Raw genomic sequence first — 19,270 nt, forward strand, 5'->3', positions numbered from 1 at the left:
GCCCCAATCAACATCATTCACCACGTGGAGGTGCGGTCATTTTTAAATAAAAATGCGGCCGCAATAATTGTACTTTTCAAAGTGTTGATCGCAGCATTTTAGCCCCGTTGAGCACGCTTTTTACCGAGCACCGGTGCACTGCGGAGAAGCAACACCTGCAGAAGTGAGCTCCTCATACGTTGCTTCTTCGCAATGCACCGGTGCTCGGTAGGAAGCGCACTCAATGGGGCTATGCCACCACGATCACCACCTAGAAAAATACAAACATTGCAGCTCATCTTGAAGCGAATGTCGAATAGCATATTGTTCGAAACTGCTATTTGAATATTCGAACAACCCTAACAATGTTGCATTTTCGGCCGGGGTGGCAGACACTCAGCCGCATCTTTTCCCACCCCGTGTTGATGACATACAAAGAGCAATAATGCTGAACGAAACCGTCTGACATTTTTCAGCCCTGCAGCCAGTGCATTTCCGGGGTGGCAGAGTGCCTGCAAATGGCGCCGTGTGGCGGCATTCGGGACCTGCAGAAACGGTCGATCCAGTGGGTGGGCCGCTACTACTGCCGGGTCTGGCCACACCGGGCCTTTGCGTCTGTGCCTGAGCCTCAGCAGCAGCTCTGCTACGAGGCCACACTTCAGGCCCTGGTTAGTGACTCTGCCGGCCAGACTTCATCTGGAACTTCCTTTCTCGTCCGTTACAGAACAGAATAGCTAGTTGTTGGTACAGTAGAGCCCTTCCACAGCAAAGTCCTGTATGCACCATAAAATCCCATATGAATGCCCTCTGTGAGAGATCGCCCATCTCATTTTGATGGCAAAATATCCATAGGCTAAAAATTCAGGAGCATCGTCCACCCCTAATTTTCTTCGGCCATCACGCAATGTGTGACGGGGACCGGTATGTGGGACAGGTTCGTAGAAGGTACTCCTGTGTTTATCGCACCATCGGGGTTCTCCCTGCAAATTTGTGAGAACTGGATGTCTGGCAATTTCCAGGGTGTAGGGGGATAGGGTGAGCGGGCAATACAGTATAGACCACTTACAACGTAACCGCTTATAGTGCAGGACTGGGTATAATGCGTTTTTTTTAAACCACCGGTTCGCCTCCCATAGAACTCCATGTAATTACATACCGCTTAAAATGCAGGCGCGCGAAGGGAAATACCGGTTATAGTGCGGTTTCTGGAACAGCCCGCCGACCGCGCCGAAGACCGCAGCAGTGAGCACGCTTCCCTGTGCGACACTAGATAACGGCGCTGATGGCGCTAGCCGCATGCGGCACTCGCGGGGCAGGGAGGTTGCTCGAAGAAGCGGGGAGAAGCGAAGAGAGAGGCTTCAGTTGCCATAGTGACGGAGGGACGGACACTTGTGTCGTTCACGTGCGTGCGTCCCTCCGCTGCGTTGACCAATCGCAGGTCGAGGAGAAGTGTTCGCGCGCGTTGCATGCCGGTCGCGGGCCAACTTCTTCTATCCGCAAACATGGCGTCGGTTGTGATCGTCGTCGTAGACGGCGTGGTGGAATCTCATCGTTCCACGTAAAAGCGCTATTCTTGACTGTGAATTTTCGTTGTGTGTCGCTATGACAGCCCAGCACGTACTAGAAGGGAATATCCACCTACTCGTGCGGCGATGTTGTGGCGGCGCTCTCAAAACGGCAGAAACGCCCGTGTCGTTGTGTTTGTTTACTTCGACTACAGTGGTGCTTTCTAAGCATTTATGTCCTCGAACATCGCCCGGATTTCTTATTTGGTGCATTTCATGCGTGTGCTCAAGTTGAAGATATTACTGGCGCGTACCGTATGAAGGATGCAAATTTTCACGCGTTTTCATCACCGGAGAAAAGTGATTAGGGTTAGCAATCCTGAACGCTCGCAACGTTCGTCCACAACCCGTGATGCCGTTAAAAGACTTTGCCAGGCAAAAGCCGCTCATTTCTTTCAAAATGTGTGGCACACTTGAGACAGAACTGTACTAGTCTGGTAAAATAAAGACTGTCCTCAAACTAAGCTTTATTTTTCATCTAACATAAAATAAATAGTTTTACAAAGGTAAGTTGTCTCATGGCATGTATTTTGGCCTGAAAAATTGATGTTTTGGTTATAGCTCGGTACCGCTTATAGTGCGGAATTTCGTGACTCCCGCGACATACGTTATATGCGGTCTATCTACACTGTAGCTGTAACTTTTGATGTTCTCGGCACTTTCTCTGTTTCACAGCAGCGATTTTGTTCACAGCGCTTATGTGCAGTTTGTTTGTGCAGTGCCATGCAAGTCTGCCAAATACAACAGTCTGGGGCATTGTGCATTTTCAAAATCAGCATCATCTTTTCCAGCAGTGGCAAAACGTAGGGGTAGGCTGGACATAGCTTGGATGGGCAGTCAGCGAGATTGGTGGGGGTTAAAACCACTGCCACCCAGTGCGTGGCCGTGGTTTTAACAGCTTAATTTGAGTTCATTAGAACGAGCTCATGGTGGTTTCCCGCATGTTTTGTCACACCACAGAACCTGTTGTGTTTCGGTTTCAGTTTCAATATTTTAGCAATCCATTCTGTAAGCCAAAGAAAGGCAAGCGAATAAAAAAAAAATCCATTTCTTCAACATGAATAAAGACGGTTATCAGTTCGCATAACCGGCCTCACTATGCGACACCCCTCGGCAGCATGAGCTACAAAACGGCATGACAGCTATGTAAAAAGATTCAACAGATATTCAACTTTATAACCTTTAAATAACAAATTTGGACTGATGAAACATTGAGGTATTTATTGTCATTTTTTTTATTTATTGCATTCCACTACATCACGTGATCGCAGTACAGTGTCAGTTTCAAACATCCTGGTCTTCTGTTGTTTGGTAACACTCACAGCTATGCTGCTCGCCCCACTACGGCTCGCATTTGCTGTGGAATGCATTTGTGAAACCTTCTGTGGATTAGAATTAAAATAAAGTATAAAGTTAAGCTATAAAAAGTTATATTCCCGAGAGGGTTTCAACCCGTAACTTGGCAAAAATAACAGGTAGGAGGGCTGTGCGCGTGTAGCCTCTCGACTACCCACACACCCTCCGTTTTCATGCCGTTTATTTTTGCGGATTAGCCATAGGACATTGTCGGTATTTGGTATTTCTGTATTTCCCACGATCGGCGGTTTTGGGTTTTTCATAAATTTTCCTTTACCGCAATCTTCCTCAGCATTAACTTGACATGCCAATCCTCAAGTATCCACTTATATTTCTAGCCTTCTCATTCTTTTTCTGCAAGCGGATCAGCACTTCTCTGGCCGAAGCGAGAACACATTCATGGCTCATCATTTGAGGGAGAAGAGCGGGAACGGAACGAGCGGCGATATGCGCAGCAGCGCGAATGGTTTCTTAAGGCTGCGGTCCCACGGCGGCCATGACATATGACGCTTTCAGCACGTTTTCGAAATGCGATCGTGGCGTGTTCAAGCTTGCTAAAATTATGTGTTATATATCATCTTGTAGTGTACAACATTATCTTTTATCTGATGTAGGATTTGTTTTCCTAGTGCAAAAAGCTAATTCAGAGGGCACCCGCGAACATTGACCTTTTCGGCAAAACATGGTTTCGTAGTACAGTGGTACAGGGTGCACTATTGGAGCAATTTCTTTCTAATTAAAGAATGTTATAGAAGAAGAGTGCGTTCATTGTCAACGGAGGCCCTTTTTTCGTTTTTTATTTTATTTTGACAGATATTTACTTTAGAAAAATTGACTTTGCGGAAGCACTTCAGTCGCGAAGTTTTGGGCGCCTACTCGGTCATTTTATTTGAAACTTTTTACATCAGTTTGTAATTATGGTCGAAAGAGTTACGCTAAATTTCATTGTAATATGGCTTAAACTTTTTTCGGAATGCTCACGTGAAAAGTGACAAACACCGTTAATTTTGGCAAACTTCATTTGGTAGTACAGTGGTACAGCGCTTAGGGATTGGCACACATGAATAAAATTGTAGGCCCGCAAAGAAAAACATATTCTGCTTTGCAAAGCGAGGCCCTTTTTCTAAATTTCACTTTTGATTTTCCATGAAAAAAGTTTGAATATAGGTGAAATCACGTATTTGTTGATAGTCAAAAACGAGTATTTTGACCCTTTTTGGCAGACATTTAGGCCAATATTTTTAGTATTAAATGGAGATTACTGTTCCAGGTCCTGATTATTAGCCCACATTTTCACTAATCGAGCCTATTTATTTAAAAAAATCATAAAACACACAGAAAACACAAATTGGATGTCTGGTTGCGCCCTCTATGTGGCGGTGGCTGAAATGTGACTACGCGAGGTTCAGGAAACTGCCGAGGATGGCGCTGATTCCAGCTGTGGTTGCCAGCTTCGGAAACTGGTTGTACACTTGGCTTCTTCCGTTTCTTGCAAAATAACGTGCTGGAAAACTTGGTCGAAACTCGTGAGGTCCTTTATAACACGGTACTTTCTGCTAATATAGCTTTTAGGAAGAATTTCAGTCGCTTTCATATTGTTAAACGATTTTTTTTTTATGCGAGGCTCCACCGCGGTTCAGTTTGCTGAATAAATTGTTCACGGAATCGATATCGAAGTTTCAAATTACCGAAATGCCAAAATCGCCAGTTCTGCGTAGATACGCAGCGTGACGCACGTGCTTCTGGTGCGTGTGCACGTACGTGTTTGCTGCGTAGTTCTTCGGTTGCTGCGAGTTTTCGCGTATTTATTGTGCACTGCTTACCTCCGTCTGCGCACGCATCTCATCCTTGTAACTACCCCTGCTCTGTTTGCCTAGAGTGAAGTTTGTGTCTGTCTTTTCGTTCGCTGACTAAGCTCGTGTCGGTGTCCTTCCTACTGGCTGCTGTTCGTGTTTACGTACCGTGTGTGTCGCTTTGATTACTAGGTCCCCTGCTTATGGGGTGGAGCAAGCGGTGGGCGTCGCGCCAGGGGTGGGTCGTGATTGGGGAAACAGCTTAGCAGCCGACGCCGACTTCGGCGCGTTTCTTCTGCGCACGCGCGTACTGTCATTGATATCGCTACTTCGCGCCGTGACGATGCGCTGATCTACAGGCCGGTCGGCGCTCGCGTGATATTGTTGAAAATTCTCGAGCGTGTATTCACGTTTCGAAAGCCATAATAGAATTAAAGTGGACATTTGGCCGGCAGCCGGCATACCGTGGCTCTGAAAACAGATTGCTAGGAGTGCCCTCTCATTCGCTGGTTCCACGCTGGGTGCGCGCAGTCCGTGCTTCTGGCCTCCCCGGCCGCCCAAATGCGTTTTTCTGATGCTTGTTTTGTTTTCAGTAAACAGACAAAAGATTCCTGCTGATATTCTCCTTTATAATCTTCACTCTTGACAACTCTTTAGTGTTGGAAGGAACTCCGTCAAATTTGACGATAATGCATGTGTAAGTACAACTGGAACCTCATAGTTGCAAGAATACTTTTCCTGGATTGTCTGCATTAGAGTGTCTCCATGTGCGCTTCGCGCACATGAAGGCTCCCTAGTCTGCACGTTTCTGATAATATGATCGGTCTCCATAAATTACACTTCCCCGCTTCGGGAGCACGGCCAGCGGTGGTTCTCTGTCGGTCATCGAACCTCACACACGTGAAGCGTTGTCAAAGCTGTGATATACCGGGCGTTTTATTATTCTGTTTTGTTTTGCTTTGTTTTTTTTTGCTGAAAGAAATTATACTTTTGGTATTCCCGGGGATAACATTATCGGCTGCGGCGGACGTAAAGGAACGAGCGTAAATTGACAGTTAGTGGCCTAATAAACTAATATTTGCCATTTGCAGACGCTGGAGAGGGGGCGACCTCCTCTCCCCCGTTCGCTCCGCTGAAGTGGAACAGGGTGGGAGGAGCTCCCACTTCGTTCTTGACCTGTCACCGACTACAGTTGCGAATTCCACTTGTCATTTTGGAGCGATGACGAGATAGAGCTGAGTCATGTATTGCGTTCTCTGAGATGAAGAACGCAATGCGCGCGGAGTTGCTCCACGTATGCACCAGTCACCAGTAAAAACGACCTGTCCTCCGAGGAGGTCGAGCGAGACGCCGGCTGACATGGGGGTCGGTCACCTCACCGTCACCACCGTCTACCGTGCCTTCAAAAACACGGGGCGCAATATGTTTCTGCAGTATAACAAAAAATTGAACAAACAAGGTGCAAACTTTCATTTTTTTCCTAAGTGTGGTTTGCAGGGCTGAACCGAATACAAAAACGATACGCCGTGCTGGGATGACGTCGACTACAATGGCACACGATCATAACAAGAGCACAAATCCTGCCACGTTATTTTGCTACAGTGATAAGAGCATATATATCTTTGTCCGCGATGCGGCAACAGAGACATTATTTCCAAATTAGAGTTCGAAGTTAGCCTTCGATGCTAGCACTGACCAACTCACTTCACTCACAGGGTGAAAACGTGAAACTTTGTATCATTCGGACAGAGATCGAAAAATAACACGCACCGCTTCAACTTGGACACCCCAAAATAATTAACTGTAGTGGATCGCACGCAAAAGCTTCGCGTGCGCAATAAAATTGCCGGTCAGAAGTACGGTTCCGCAAACAAAATCAACATATGAGTCATCAAATTATGAAGAAAAACCAGGTGTGAGCGTGCCAAAAATATTCGACAATTATTGTTGTCAATATTTGTTTTTCTATCCACGTGCTTATGTCGCAGTGGAAAGCCGTGAAACTCCCTATAAAATTATTTTGGGCAGTGTTTCCGACGGTGCTCGCTCGATCGTAAAATGTCGCTTTGTTGCTACTTTGGCGAATCAAACAAGGAAGCCACGTTCACCTACAATGCCCTGTCCACAAGAAAGGAAATCAAAATTTTCGCTTCGTTTTCTTTTTTTTTTTTATATTCTTCTCTTCTGCACGATATAGGGTATGAATTATTATCCTTCCCTGTACTCGCTGCGACGAACAGTCCGATAAACGAGTCACCCTATGACAAAGATGGGGGTCCCGAAAATCTCCTAAAATCGTGTTTGTTCTCAGAGACACATCCGTGTGTAAGAAAAACCGCGGCCCTCTCCACGAAGTACGGACATATTTGATAAATAGCGTTGACTTGAGGTTGAACTTTTCATTTGCTTTGTAAACACAAGCGTGACGTCACGTGCGCATCCCACGCGACCCGACTGAAGTCTGAACTGGTGTACTATGTGTGGACAATAGGGCATTATTTTGACTTCCCGGCCGCGACGACCTTGGCGAGGGAGGACAGATGGGGGTCCCGAAAATCCTAGAATCGTGGTTTGTTCGCAGGGACACGCACGTCCGTGTGTAACAAAAAACGCGGCCCTCTCCACGAAGCTTACACAGGCATTGTTGTGTGACTACTGAAGATGCCTCCCGCAAGGGAGGCGAAACTGGTCAGAACTTCAGCTTGGGCGAGTTGGTTATTCATGATTCATGGAGGCGTTTATTCATGGAGGCGAAACGTCTAGTGAAATTGTTTTTTCCTGTTCTGTGAAGTCGGTGCTTTTATTTTAATTATGTTACCAGTCGGCCTGTGTGACCAGTGCTCATTTGAAGAATCGCCTTTGTCTTTTTTGAACCCTAACAAAAACACCCTCATAACATTTTTTTTACTGTTCGGCTACGTTGGCATAGCCTATAATCGACATAATTTTTGCGAAAGCCTACTTTTATTTTATAATTATCTGTAACCATTTCTAATTGAAGAAGTGACAAGTATAATAATTATATTATGATTTCATATCAAAATTCGACGAACCGGGAGATGCGAAATTCGGTGAAACAGCTTTTCAAAAAAATATCCGGTGCCCGAAACTTGCTTATATTAAAATGTCTAACATGTGTATGTGTTCTAATACAGAAGATGAGTGCAATGTGGAAACTGAATGGCCTCACAAACAATTGTCAACGAGTTGGAATTTTTGATGAATTACCCTTTGTCGAGTCATCCTACTACCGATTGGCCTCTTCAATCAATTGCCCGTCGACAAATATTGTTGTTGGTTTATTTGCCATCTGCTGTAAGGGGAGAGTGTGGGGCTCGTCAAGCCGACATCTGCCAGCATTTTCATCACGCCTCCAGCGCCTGTACCGACTGACGCCGACGAGTTGGCCTAGAAATAAATACCCACGGACTATACTATAGCCGCTAAATATCTCTACGCGAACATGATTTGTTTTCAAAGGGGCACCCGCCTGTCGGTGCTTCTTTGAATTATACATACGTCACGGTCAAAACGTTCCGCAGCTAATGAGTGAAGGCCGACCAACCTATTTTGTCCAAATGTCCGTGTATGGGAGATGAGAATGCCACTGCGTCAAAGGCAAGACGTGTGCGAGCGTCGCTAAAAATAGAGACCACTATCGATGTTTTAGTATACATGGTTTCATTCTTAGTCAGAGCGCAAACAGAGGTTAGATGTCACGAAAACACATACACAAAGACAAAAAGCACTTTATCACGGCGCATTGTATGAGTTGTTATATTAGTGGGTGGAATCACCCAAACAAAGATAGTGAACGCCGTGGCGTTTAGGTGTTGAGCTGTTGGTGATGCTTGATCGGCGCAATGTGTCAGTCGAGCTCCAACTGAGGGTGATATGAGGCGGGGCAGCTCTGTGGTTTTACTTGTTGTGTTGCATAGTTAGTTTCGGCCGTCAGCAAATAGTGAAAAATATCTATCTACCTAACTCTCTCTCTCTCTCTCTCTCTCTATATATATATATGGGTGGTTTCATCTCAAATCGTGCAGGCAAAAAGGGTCGAATTTTTAATTTCGATGAAAAAAATATATGTTATGGCGCCGTTTTTAAAAACGCAGTCGCCGCAGACCGCAAGTTCGTCGGATTTTTTGTTCGCGACTTATGAATTTTTAAAGAGGCCGCGGCGAAAAGCAGTGTTTTTCACACCCGTCGTGGGTCGGATGTTTCGCTTGATCTCCCGCCGTGGATTTTCAGTCCACATTATATTATCTTTTTTAAAGCACTCTGTGGACACATTTAAAAGGCTCCAATACCATAAAATAATTTTAGGCGTTTTGCTTTTTTTCTGTAAAAATGTCAAAAACGCCCCCTTGGTCAATTGTTGACGAACTTTGACAATTAATTACTGGCGATCTACTTGGGTTACATCAATACTTTTTATGTCCACGGAGAGCCCAAAACACGTTCTTTATATGTATTATAAAATAACTTGGCTGTATAAAATATTCTTTGCGGTACGTTTACGTTAATGTTATGTGAAAACCAAAAAGTACCATTTTTGAAATTGATTTTCTCAAAAAACCCATTTTTTATTTTTTTTATTTTTTGTTAATAGTTTTCTATGCGAAAATCAAGTCTAGAAAGTGTATATATTGTTTGTATGTTTTATATTTAAGCATCAATATCGTACAAAAACATGTTTTTACGGCACGAAATGGACTTACAAATTGCGCGTCTTCACAAGCTTGGAAATAGTTTTTTTTTATTTTTTTCAACGTTCCCACATAAAAATGAAATACAGTATTTCCACCCTGTTATATTTATTTCTTATTTAAATTTTATTATAGGCGGCAAGCTACATTGGGAGGAGTTCCAAAAAGAGAAAGCAACACTTCTTAACAGACCAGCAGGTGTCGTAAATTTTTAACGTGTAGGAGTCGGCAGACGTCGTATTGATTCGGGGCCCTCATTGGCCTGCATGAACGTCCCGCCCTTTCGGAGCCAGCAGATGACCACGACCTTTCGCGCTCGTTGTGTTAGATGGGACGGCCCGTGACAGTAAAGCGAGCAGCGCACCCTGTGTCACGAGGAGTAAAATGGTACGATTGTGTCGTTGACGCGGCGAACAGTGACAGCCACCCAGGAGGAGTCAGTCAGACTATTGCACAAGGGAAAACAAAGGAATCGTTGCCGGCAAGGATGAGGACACCATGGCCTTACAATATCGACGGTCAACAACTGTTCTGCCAGCCAAAACAACGCCGCGTGCGCGCTAAAACCGGCGGCGCGGGACAGAAATCCCACAGACGCACCCACGAAGATGGGCCGGTTTCGTTAGGGATGTGGGGAAATTTGAAACCAGCCATCCGTGCGTGCGTGAAACGATACCGCCTGTTTGCCCCAGCTTCGAGCGCCCTATCCTTACCTTGAAACGGTCGTGCTGTCTCTCTCTCTCCGGGGAGATCCGATAGCACCGAAGGGTTATCTATTAAACTTGAGGAAGAAAACGAGAAGGGGCTGTTTAAGTTTAATTATCCCCACCAACCCGCTCATTCTGTCCTTATAAAGGGCTATCTCTTTTGGAAACAGCAAAGCCCGGAGACTGACATTAAAACGAGCGTGTTGGTAAATATACTTGTGTTTGTATTTTGCCCGGAGACTAGTTGGGTCGAAGTCAGCCTCCTTGTCAACTATAACCGTTTGTGAAGAGTGGGCTTCTCCCGAGATGAAAAGTCAGCGCCGGCTGATGTGCTCTTTTGAAAAAGGGATGGGGAAAGAGAAAGTTTGAGTAACTGCAGAAACTACCTCGAAAGCTCCTCTCCCGATATGAAGCTTCAGGCATAGTCTCGGTTACCTTCTCGCGCATCGCCTGCTCGAATCTATTCTTCACTTTCTTTCGCACAGCCACTGTTCCTCACAGCCGTCGTGGATGTGCGTAACAGAGGGAAAAACAGATTCGAGCATCATCTGGACGCCGTCCTCCTGCCAGAGTTCAGTGTCGTGGGACCGACTCGTGTGTGTTTCTTCGCCCCGCTGAACTTAGTTTCTCGGGTGCGTTTTTGAACGTTTTTTTTTTTTTTTCAATGTTTTCTTACTAACTGTTTGTTAGCACTGTTCAGTTGTTGGGTTTATTTTGTCATGGCGTAGCGGCCTAGGCGATGATGTAGAGAGCGTGTTCGCACGCATTTGGTTGCGTCCCATTTAGGGAATGCCCGGAGGAGTTGGTTTATCTTCTTGCCATGTGCGGCTGAGTTTTCCCGTCTTTATTAAATTATTGATTTTTTTTTGTTGTTTTACCTTTACGTGCCGTCGACTTCTTTGTCTGACTCTCCACCAGGCATGGACCTATCGTCTTGCCACCACTCCAACCTAAATACTTTATTTTTTTAACGCAATTTTCGTTAAGATCGCAGTTGGGCAATTTAATTCCTATTTATTTATTTTTATTTCCTACCCCTCTCCATGACACACTCTCTGTGTGTTGCGGACCGTTTCTGTGTCACCACTTTTGTGTATTACGGAAGTGAAAGGACATTCCCTGGTGACCTGTGCGATGTGCGGTGAACAAACCCCCAGTGTTTGGTTTCGGAAAGAATTGTATATAACATATCGACGGATGTGGTGACTTTCTTTGTCTCAGTAATATGACAGCTATTAGCTAGTCGTGCTGGTTTACTGTGAAAGATTTATAAATCGAAACAATACAACGTCTGTGCCTTTTGGTTATTCAAAGTCTACAAGGCCTGCTGATTTGGTTAGATATGTATCTCGTGGTTCCCGCTCTTATCAAAACATACATAAATATTCAATACCACAAAATTCGTTTATAATTGATTACAAAATGCAGAAGAAAATTCAAGAAAACTTTTTCACAATTCATAGAGACGGATGGGTCGGAATGTCTGACTTGGGTCTTGCAAAACAAAGACGTTTTTTTCCGATATTGAGGCCTAAATATAAAACATACAAACAAAATATACACTTTCTAGACTTGATTTTCGCGTAGAAAACTATCACATCTACATTTTAACAAAAAATAAAAAAAATAAAAAATGGGTTTTTTGAGAAAATCAATTTCAAAAATGGTACTTTTTGGTTTTCACATAACATTAACGTAAACGTACCGCAAATAATATTTTATACAGCCAAGTTATTTTATAATACATATAAAGAACGTGTTTTGGGCTCTCCGTGGACATAAAAAGTATTGATGTAACCCAAGTAGATCGCCAGTAATTAATTGTCAAAGTTCGTCAACAATTGACCAAGGGGGCGTTTTTGACATTTTTACAGAAAAAAAGCAAAACGCCTAAAATTATTTTATGGTATTGGAGCCTTTTAAATGTGTCCACAGAGTGCTTTAAAAAAGATAATATAATGTGGACTGAAAATCCACGGCGGGAGATCAAGCGAAACACGCGACCCACGACGGGTGTGAAAAACACTGCTTTTCGCCGCGGCCTCTTTAAAAATTCATAAGTCGCGAACAAAAAATCCGACGAACTTGCGGTCTGCGGCGACTGCGTTTTTAAAAACGGCGCCATAACATATATTTTTTTCATCGAAATTAAAAATTCGACCCTTTTTGCCTGCACGATTTGAGATGAAACCACCCATATATATATATATATATATATATATATATATATATATATATATATATATATATATATATATATATATATATATATATATATATATATATATATATATATATATATATATATATATATATATATATATATATATATATATATATATATATATATATATATTTCATTCTCATTTCATTTCATTTCATTTATTTGTACCTCACAAGCGCCCCGAGGGGGCATACATGAGGGGGGAAATTCAACAGTATACAAGGAAAACAGAACAGTGAAAATATGAACACACATCATGCAAAAATAACAATATAATGAAAACACGTGGAAAACATACATTTCAATTTACGCAGTATTGAGCACACGCATTTTTAAATTCGTCGACATTTGCTAAAGTTACAATGTTGGCTGGAAGTTTGTTCCAGTCGGAAATTGCCAACTGTAGAGGTGACGTCTGGAAAAGTTTAGTATGTGATGTTTGTAGTAATACCTTATGCTGATGGTCAAATCGAGGAAAAATACGGTGTGGCGGCTTTAATAGTTTAAGCTTGAGGAGTGGGTTATTATAATAGATGTTATGGACGAAGGTTAGCCTAGAAAGTTTTCTTCTGATAGAGAGGAGTGGCAAGTCAGCTTTTTCTTTCAGTTGAGATACGCTGGAGTGTCGAGAGTAATCTTTGTAAATAAATCTGCTTGCCCTATTCTGAATTGACTCTATTTGTTGAATAAGGTAGTCTTGACAAGGATTCCATATGATAGAGGCATACTCTAATTGAGACCGAACATATGACTTGTAAGCGAGTAAACGAACGTCCGGAGGTGCCAGATATAAATTTCGTCTTAGAAAACCTAATGACCTACTAGCCTTGCTAGCCACATAATTTACATGGTCCTGCCAGTGTAGGTTCTCGCTCAAAATAACTCCTAGATATTTGTACTTATTTACTTTCTCAATTGATAAATGTCCTATTGAGTAGTTGAAACTTACAGTGGATTTTTTTGTGGAGAAGCTCATAAATTTAGATTTTGAGGTATTGATGTTCATTTGCCAGCGGTCGCACCATAAAGAGAGGGCGTCTAAGTCATGCTGTAGTGAGAGACAGTCGGTCTGGTTTTTTACAGTTCTATAAATAACGCAGTCGTCTGCAAAGAGTCTGACTGTAGAGGAAATGCTAGTGGCAATATCATTAATATAGATAAGGAATAACAAGGGGCCCAAAACTGATCCCTGAGGAACTCCAGACTTCACATTAATACTAGAAGAAACATTACAATGAAAAGAAACTGCCTGTGTTCTGTTGGTCAAAAATTCCCGAATCCAGTTAATTAAAGAACTATCAATATTAAGACACTCGAGTTTTTTAAGTAGGCGTTTATGTGGCACGCGGTCGAACGCCTTAGAAAAATCAATAAAAATAGTGTCAGTTTGAAAGCGCGAATGTATGTTTGTGTGTAGATCTGTTAATAATTCAAAAAGTTGGGTTTCGCAAGACCGGTTCTTCTGAAAGCCATGCTGATTTATGAAAATGAAACCATTGTCTACAAGAAAGTTCATTATATGAGTGTACAGAACATGCTCAAGAATCTTGCATGGGACACTGGTGAGAGATATCGGTCGATAATTACAAAACAACGATTTACTACCAGATTTGTAAACTGGAGTGACGATTGCATGTTTCCAGTCATGCGGTATAATGCTCTGGTCTAAGGATTGTTGATAAAGCTGTGCAAGAAGAAGCCCGGCATATGGCTGTGTAAGTTTTAGTAGCTTGGAACTGATGCCGTCGGCACCAGGAGAAGACTGGAGGGGCAGGTTTTGTATTATATTGTTAATACCATCCGGGTCAATTTTAATCTTCGATAATAAAGAATGGTTGTGTGCCAAATCACACTGGGGCAGCGGGTAAGACTCTTCGGTAAAAACATCTCCGAAGTACTCATTAAATTTGTTTGCACACTCCGTTGGTGACATTAAATTTCCATGCTGGTCTAAGAAACAATTAGGAATTGTGTCTTTAGGTGGGCTAATTATTTTCCAAAATTTCTTGGGATTTTTTTGCATCAAGTTTTTTAGACCATTGCCGTAAAAGTTGGATTTTGCGACCTTGGTTTCACGTTTGCACAGCTTAGCCTGAGTATCGTACTGAGACCATAATTCGTCAGTATCCCGAGATTGTGCCTTTTTGAAGAGACGTACGTCTTTTGGTGTTCAGCATTTTTTTCAGGGATTTCGTGAACCACGGCTTTTCCGATGCATCAGGTATAGTAATTTTATATAAAGGCAAAAATGCGTACTGTCAGAGTTACTAATTCGAAGTTTACTACGACGTTTCGAGCGGGGACCACTCTTCATCACCTAATGAAGAACGATCCCCGCTCGAAACGTCGGAATAAACTTCGAATTAATAACTCCGACAGTACGCATTTTTGACTTTTTATATATATATATATACATTTTACTAATACAATGTCTGGACATTTACACTTACCAAGTAACCATTTTCAGCTGTGATTTGAGACTGTGTTGCGCTTATCCCGCTCTTATTTATTTATTTTTTGTTTCTCTTGTTTCTGGCCTTTTTAGTATAGGCTTCCACCAGCTCGCTTGCGCGTGAACTCTAATTTCAAGTGAAACAAGTTTGTAAATTAGGGCGACACTATATAGGTTTGAAATCCTATACCAATTTTATTGCCATTTGGTGAGCCACGTACGAATTTTGAAATATATCTTTTCATCCAAATAATCGATTAGTAAATCGAATAGCGATTCGGACAAATTTACTACGGCGGGAAGAACGAATTTGCAAATCTCATGGCAATTAGGAAATTTCAGCCATCCTTGGTTTCCGATTGGTCGCGCTCAGTAGCGGCTCCCTCCGCACAGAGTAGCCTCGAGTCAGAATTCGCGGAGTCTCTACTGACCGGCCAAAAAAGTGCGGTGCTTCAACTGCTCCCGCCCAGACGACTTGATGTATTTGTATACGCCCATGACATCGGCCGCGATCGGCGATTGAGGTTCCGTTAGCCGACGCAAGCGTCAGCGGACGTCTCATATTTCCATACTCTCATTTAACTACAGAAACAAAAACAACAACAAAAAAATCATCCAGTTCATGCTCACTATGTTCACCACTGACAAGATAGTCGGTAGTTTACGAGTTTCCGTGCAAAGCCGATCAAAACGAGGCACCAGATCAACTTTTTCGGCTGCCATCAGGAAAGATCTGGCTTGTCGCGTTCCCTCAACGTCACTCCGAATATTGTTTGTGCCCCACGCACCATCCTCTTGTAGCAATATTTTTATTGTCCCCATGTGATTTCTTTTTTATGTTCTTACTGGTGTTTGATCATAATTCGGTCATTGAAATAGTTTTTGCTGCCGACCCTACCATTATTTTGACCCTCTGGCAGCAAAGGAATATTATGCCGGCATTACACACGAAATAAGAATGTAGACACTCCGTCCCATATCTCAAATTACATCACAACGTGTTTACACAACTGTAGTGCAGAGGTACGATGAGCAGGGTCTGAGAAAATATTAGTTTCAGTATTTTCAAAAGAGCGACGAAACAAAATAAAGAAAGGACCGCCAATCGGCAGCGCGTGCAAGCAGAGGCAGTAGTGACAGGAAGCGCGAGGTGTGTCTTTCGTACGGCCGGCATCAACTCACGCACTGTCCGAAGATGTACTCTGTTTTACTTGTAGGATTGCAACGCTGCGGAATGTAGGCGTGTGATTTCAGAAAGCGCGTCCTACCATTTCTACGCGCGAGTGCTCCTGCAACCCAAGCATTGTATAGGGTGTTTTCACTGACGTAATTTCGTCCACCATTTTGTTGTTGTGAGCTGTCTGGGTGTGACAGACTCGAGCATTCCAAGGATTGACATGCCCCCTCAAATGCGTAGAGGACCGCTGACATCATCTCAATCGGTTACGATGTAATCCTTCAATGTAGTAAATTTGTTTGAAAAAACAAACTAACAACAAAATGGCCAATTGACGTCATGTGCAAACAACCTATACAGTTACGTCCTCGCGCCCGTGCCTTGGCCAGCCCCGTACACAACTTATGCAGTATCGAAAAGGCATAGTTCAAAATTGACGGTCCCACTTTTCCATACCGCTTCAAAACCCCATCTCGCTCAAATCACTTGGCAGCCGGACAATTTTGGCAGGGGGCCTCAAGTTGGGGATTATCCGGTACATTGTCCTCCCAACAATGAACGTGGGCGCGACGCGCCAGAGGGTGAACACGTGAAAGGAGGGGCGTAAGAGTGGAGAAGGAAACTCAAGGTCGCAAGCGACGGGAAAAAGGGTTTCGAAATTGGCGCGCAGGTTTTGCAGCATTTGCTCATACGGACAGCCAACGCCGCCCTGGTGGTTCAACTAATGTTTTGTTCAAGATGGCCGCCGTGGTACCGCAGCCTTAACCGTTGCAAGGCCGCTGTCGCCTAAAGTTTGACTGCGTCGGGCGCTTCAGGTTCCCTTACGAAAGAAGAGCAGATCGCTTGCCTGGAAAGCCACTGCCGAGAAGAGAAGCTACAGCTCTGCTGCTCTTCCTTCTTCACCATAGTGGAAAGGCTGAAAGTTTTTTGTCCGTGATCTGCATGCACGATATCGGTTCCCGTGGCACGCAATTTTAGCCGGTTTCTGCGTGTTTATCACACCGTGAAATACCAACCTTTTGCAGCCGCAGTGTGTGGTATCCTTTCCTGTGGCAAGAGTTCATTGTGAATTCCCACGTGTTTATCACGTTGTGAAACGCCAATCTGCTGTGTCCGTGTTCTGCTGTATCAGTTCCTGTGTCACCTGTTTTGTAGACTAGCGGGTGTCCCTTGTGTTTATCATTAATTTTTAGAGCGCAGCTCTAAGACGCCCGTTTCCGGCTTGAGCGGCGTCGGCGTAACCGTGAGGTCACATGAACCCCCCCCTCCGAGTTCACGTGACTTTCCCTTGAGGAGGAGTTTCAAGGATGAGGAGAGGAGGAGGAGGTGAAGGAGGACGGGGAGGAGTAGCAGGCAGGACCACGAGCTGAAGAGGAGGGAGGAGGGGTATACCCTCCCCTCAGTACCCTTCCCTCCTCCTCCTCAAGAGTTGTGCTCGAATTCGGTGTTACAGGGAGTTGTAAACGGCTTTCATTTTTTATAAAGTTTTGCTGTCTCATCTTCAGAGATAGTCCACCTCATGTTCTTCACCATTTATTTCTTTATTTCGGGTTGTACGGGATTTAAAAGTTACTATATTTATGGACTGTGGCCTCAGAAACTAATGCCTACATTGTGATGGCAAGTAAACGACACATTTGATGTAAAATTAAACTTATAGAGATAGATACCCAGCTATGCCTGATTGAAGGGATTCATAAATATTCTTGCTATATGCAAATATCTTTTCTTCAGTCACGAATTATCAAGGCAGGTTGTCAGGGCATCTCTGCCTGTTGTATGCTTAATAGCCAATTTTTAAAATTTTACTGCAATGTAAATATTAACATTCACGAAGTTTGTTCCTTTTTGAGTACACCAGGTGCAAGCATGCACAGTCCCACTTAGGAAGTGTGCTCTCCTCCTAAGTATGCGGCTACAATATTTGTACTTTTCGAAGCATTTATCGCGGCGTTTTAGCACTCTTGAATGCGCTTCTTACCGAGCACTGGTGCACGCTGGAAAATGACCACCTGCTGAAGCGAGCTCCCTGGGTGTTGCTTCTCTGCAGTGTACCGGTGCTCGGCATGAAGCACACTCAACGGGGCTAAGTTGCCACGATAAACACTTTAAAAAATAAAAATATTGCAGTTCACCTTGGAGCAGATGCCAAATAGCGTATTATTCGAAACTACCATTAAAAAAAACTTGAGTTTCGCATAGCCCTATTTATTAAAGAGATGCTGAGACTGGGTCGGGTTGCTCGACTGCTATTCGAGGCAAATGGGTGTTCCTTGAGGTGAAAAAGTTTGGGAACCCCCGAGTTACATCTAAAGGTGAAACAGAGCCTGGAGTTTTTAACCTGCGCCATGCAGTAGCAACACACGAATGCTTGCAGACGGCGGATACAGCCATCGAGATGGCCCTGAACTGCGAGCGCCTGTCGGTGACGCTTCCCCGCGTCCGCTGGGCAGAAGGTGCCCTGCTGCTGGTGGGGCGTCTGGTGCAGGACTGTGTGTCGCTCATGGCCAAAGAGTTCCACCTGGTGCTGCAGAGCAAGGGCTTCATGGACCTCGGCAAGGTGAGGAGGCCACTCCGCAGCCTGCATCTACACTGCGTGATGTGTTAGCGCTAATGCAAGATTGGCCAATTTTTGCATTTTATTTCTTATGGGTGTTGGCGCACACCAAACTTCGTGACTTCATCATGAAAGAAATGTAGGGGTTTTTTTTCGACCATCAAAATTAATTATGCATCGGTGAACACTCGGTCTCCACATAAACATTGTGCTAGTCCCAACTAGAACCAAAGTTTTAGAACTTGCTGTTATCTGGCTTTAAAGGGGCTGTGCAACGACATTGGGTAGGAATATTTCTTACTTTACACCAGCTTCCTGGCACTAGTGGAACCCAAGAGTACCCAAACGCAACATCACTGACCAAGAAGCGTCTTTGTCGCGGCGGAATTCAAAGGATGAAAGTGGAGGTTTTCTTTCAGTCTCTCCTTCCAAAGTTGCCTTTTGCTCCTTCGCGAAATTTGATGACGGAGCTGTGGGGACAATGGCAACAGTACGATCCCGGGGAATGCGTCATCAAGCTTTGCGGTGACGATATTCAAATGCTGCTCACACAGTGGATGCGAAGACTGCGTACGCATTCGATCTGGGCTCATGGCAATCGATGCCTCGACATGCATTCGGGCAGTGGCCCGTGTCCGATCGCTGCAACGGTGGCAATAGCCGAGCCATAACAATGTCTGGAACTCGGCGCGTGTCCTGTGCTTTGCCAAACCCAGCGCGTGGCTATGACCAACATTGGCGGCATATAATC

The 19,270-nt window shown here is 44.0% G+C and overlaps 1 protein-coding gene across 1 annotated transcript in view; it reads left to right on the top strand.

Moving 5' to 3' along the window:
• Positions 1-18,570, top strand: part of LOC8026573 — a 38,724-nt gene extending 20,154 nt beyond the window's left edge. The window contains exons 7-8 of the mRNA XM_040211181.2: positions 456-647; positions 18,340-18,570. Of these exons, the coding sequence (XP_040067115.2) occupies positions 456-647; positions 18,340-18,570 (423 nt within the window). The remainder of the gene's footprint in view (positions 1-455; positions 648-18,339) is intronic.
• The last annotated feature ends 700 nt before the right edge of the window (positions 18,571-19,270 follow it).

This window comes from Ixodes scapularis, unplaced genomic scaffold (assembly GCF_016920785.2).
Source record: "Ixodes scapularis isolate PalLabHiFi unplaced genomic scaffold, ASM1692078v2 PGA_scaffold3__209_contigs__length_174095766, whole genome shotgun sequence".
NCBI lineage: Eukaryota > Metazoa > Arthropoda > Arachnida > Ixodida > Ixodidae > Ixodes > Ixodes scapularis.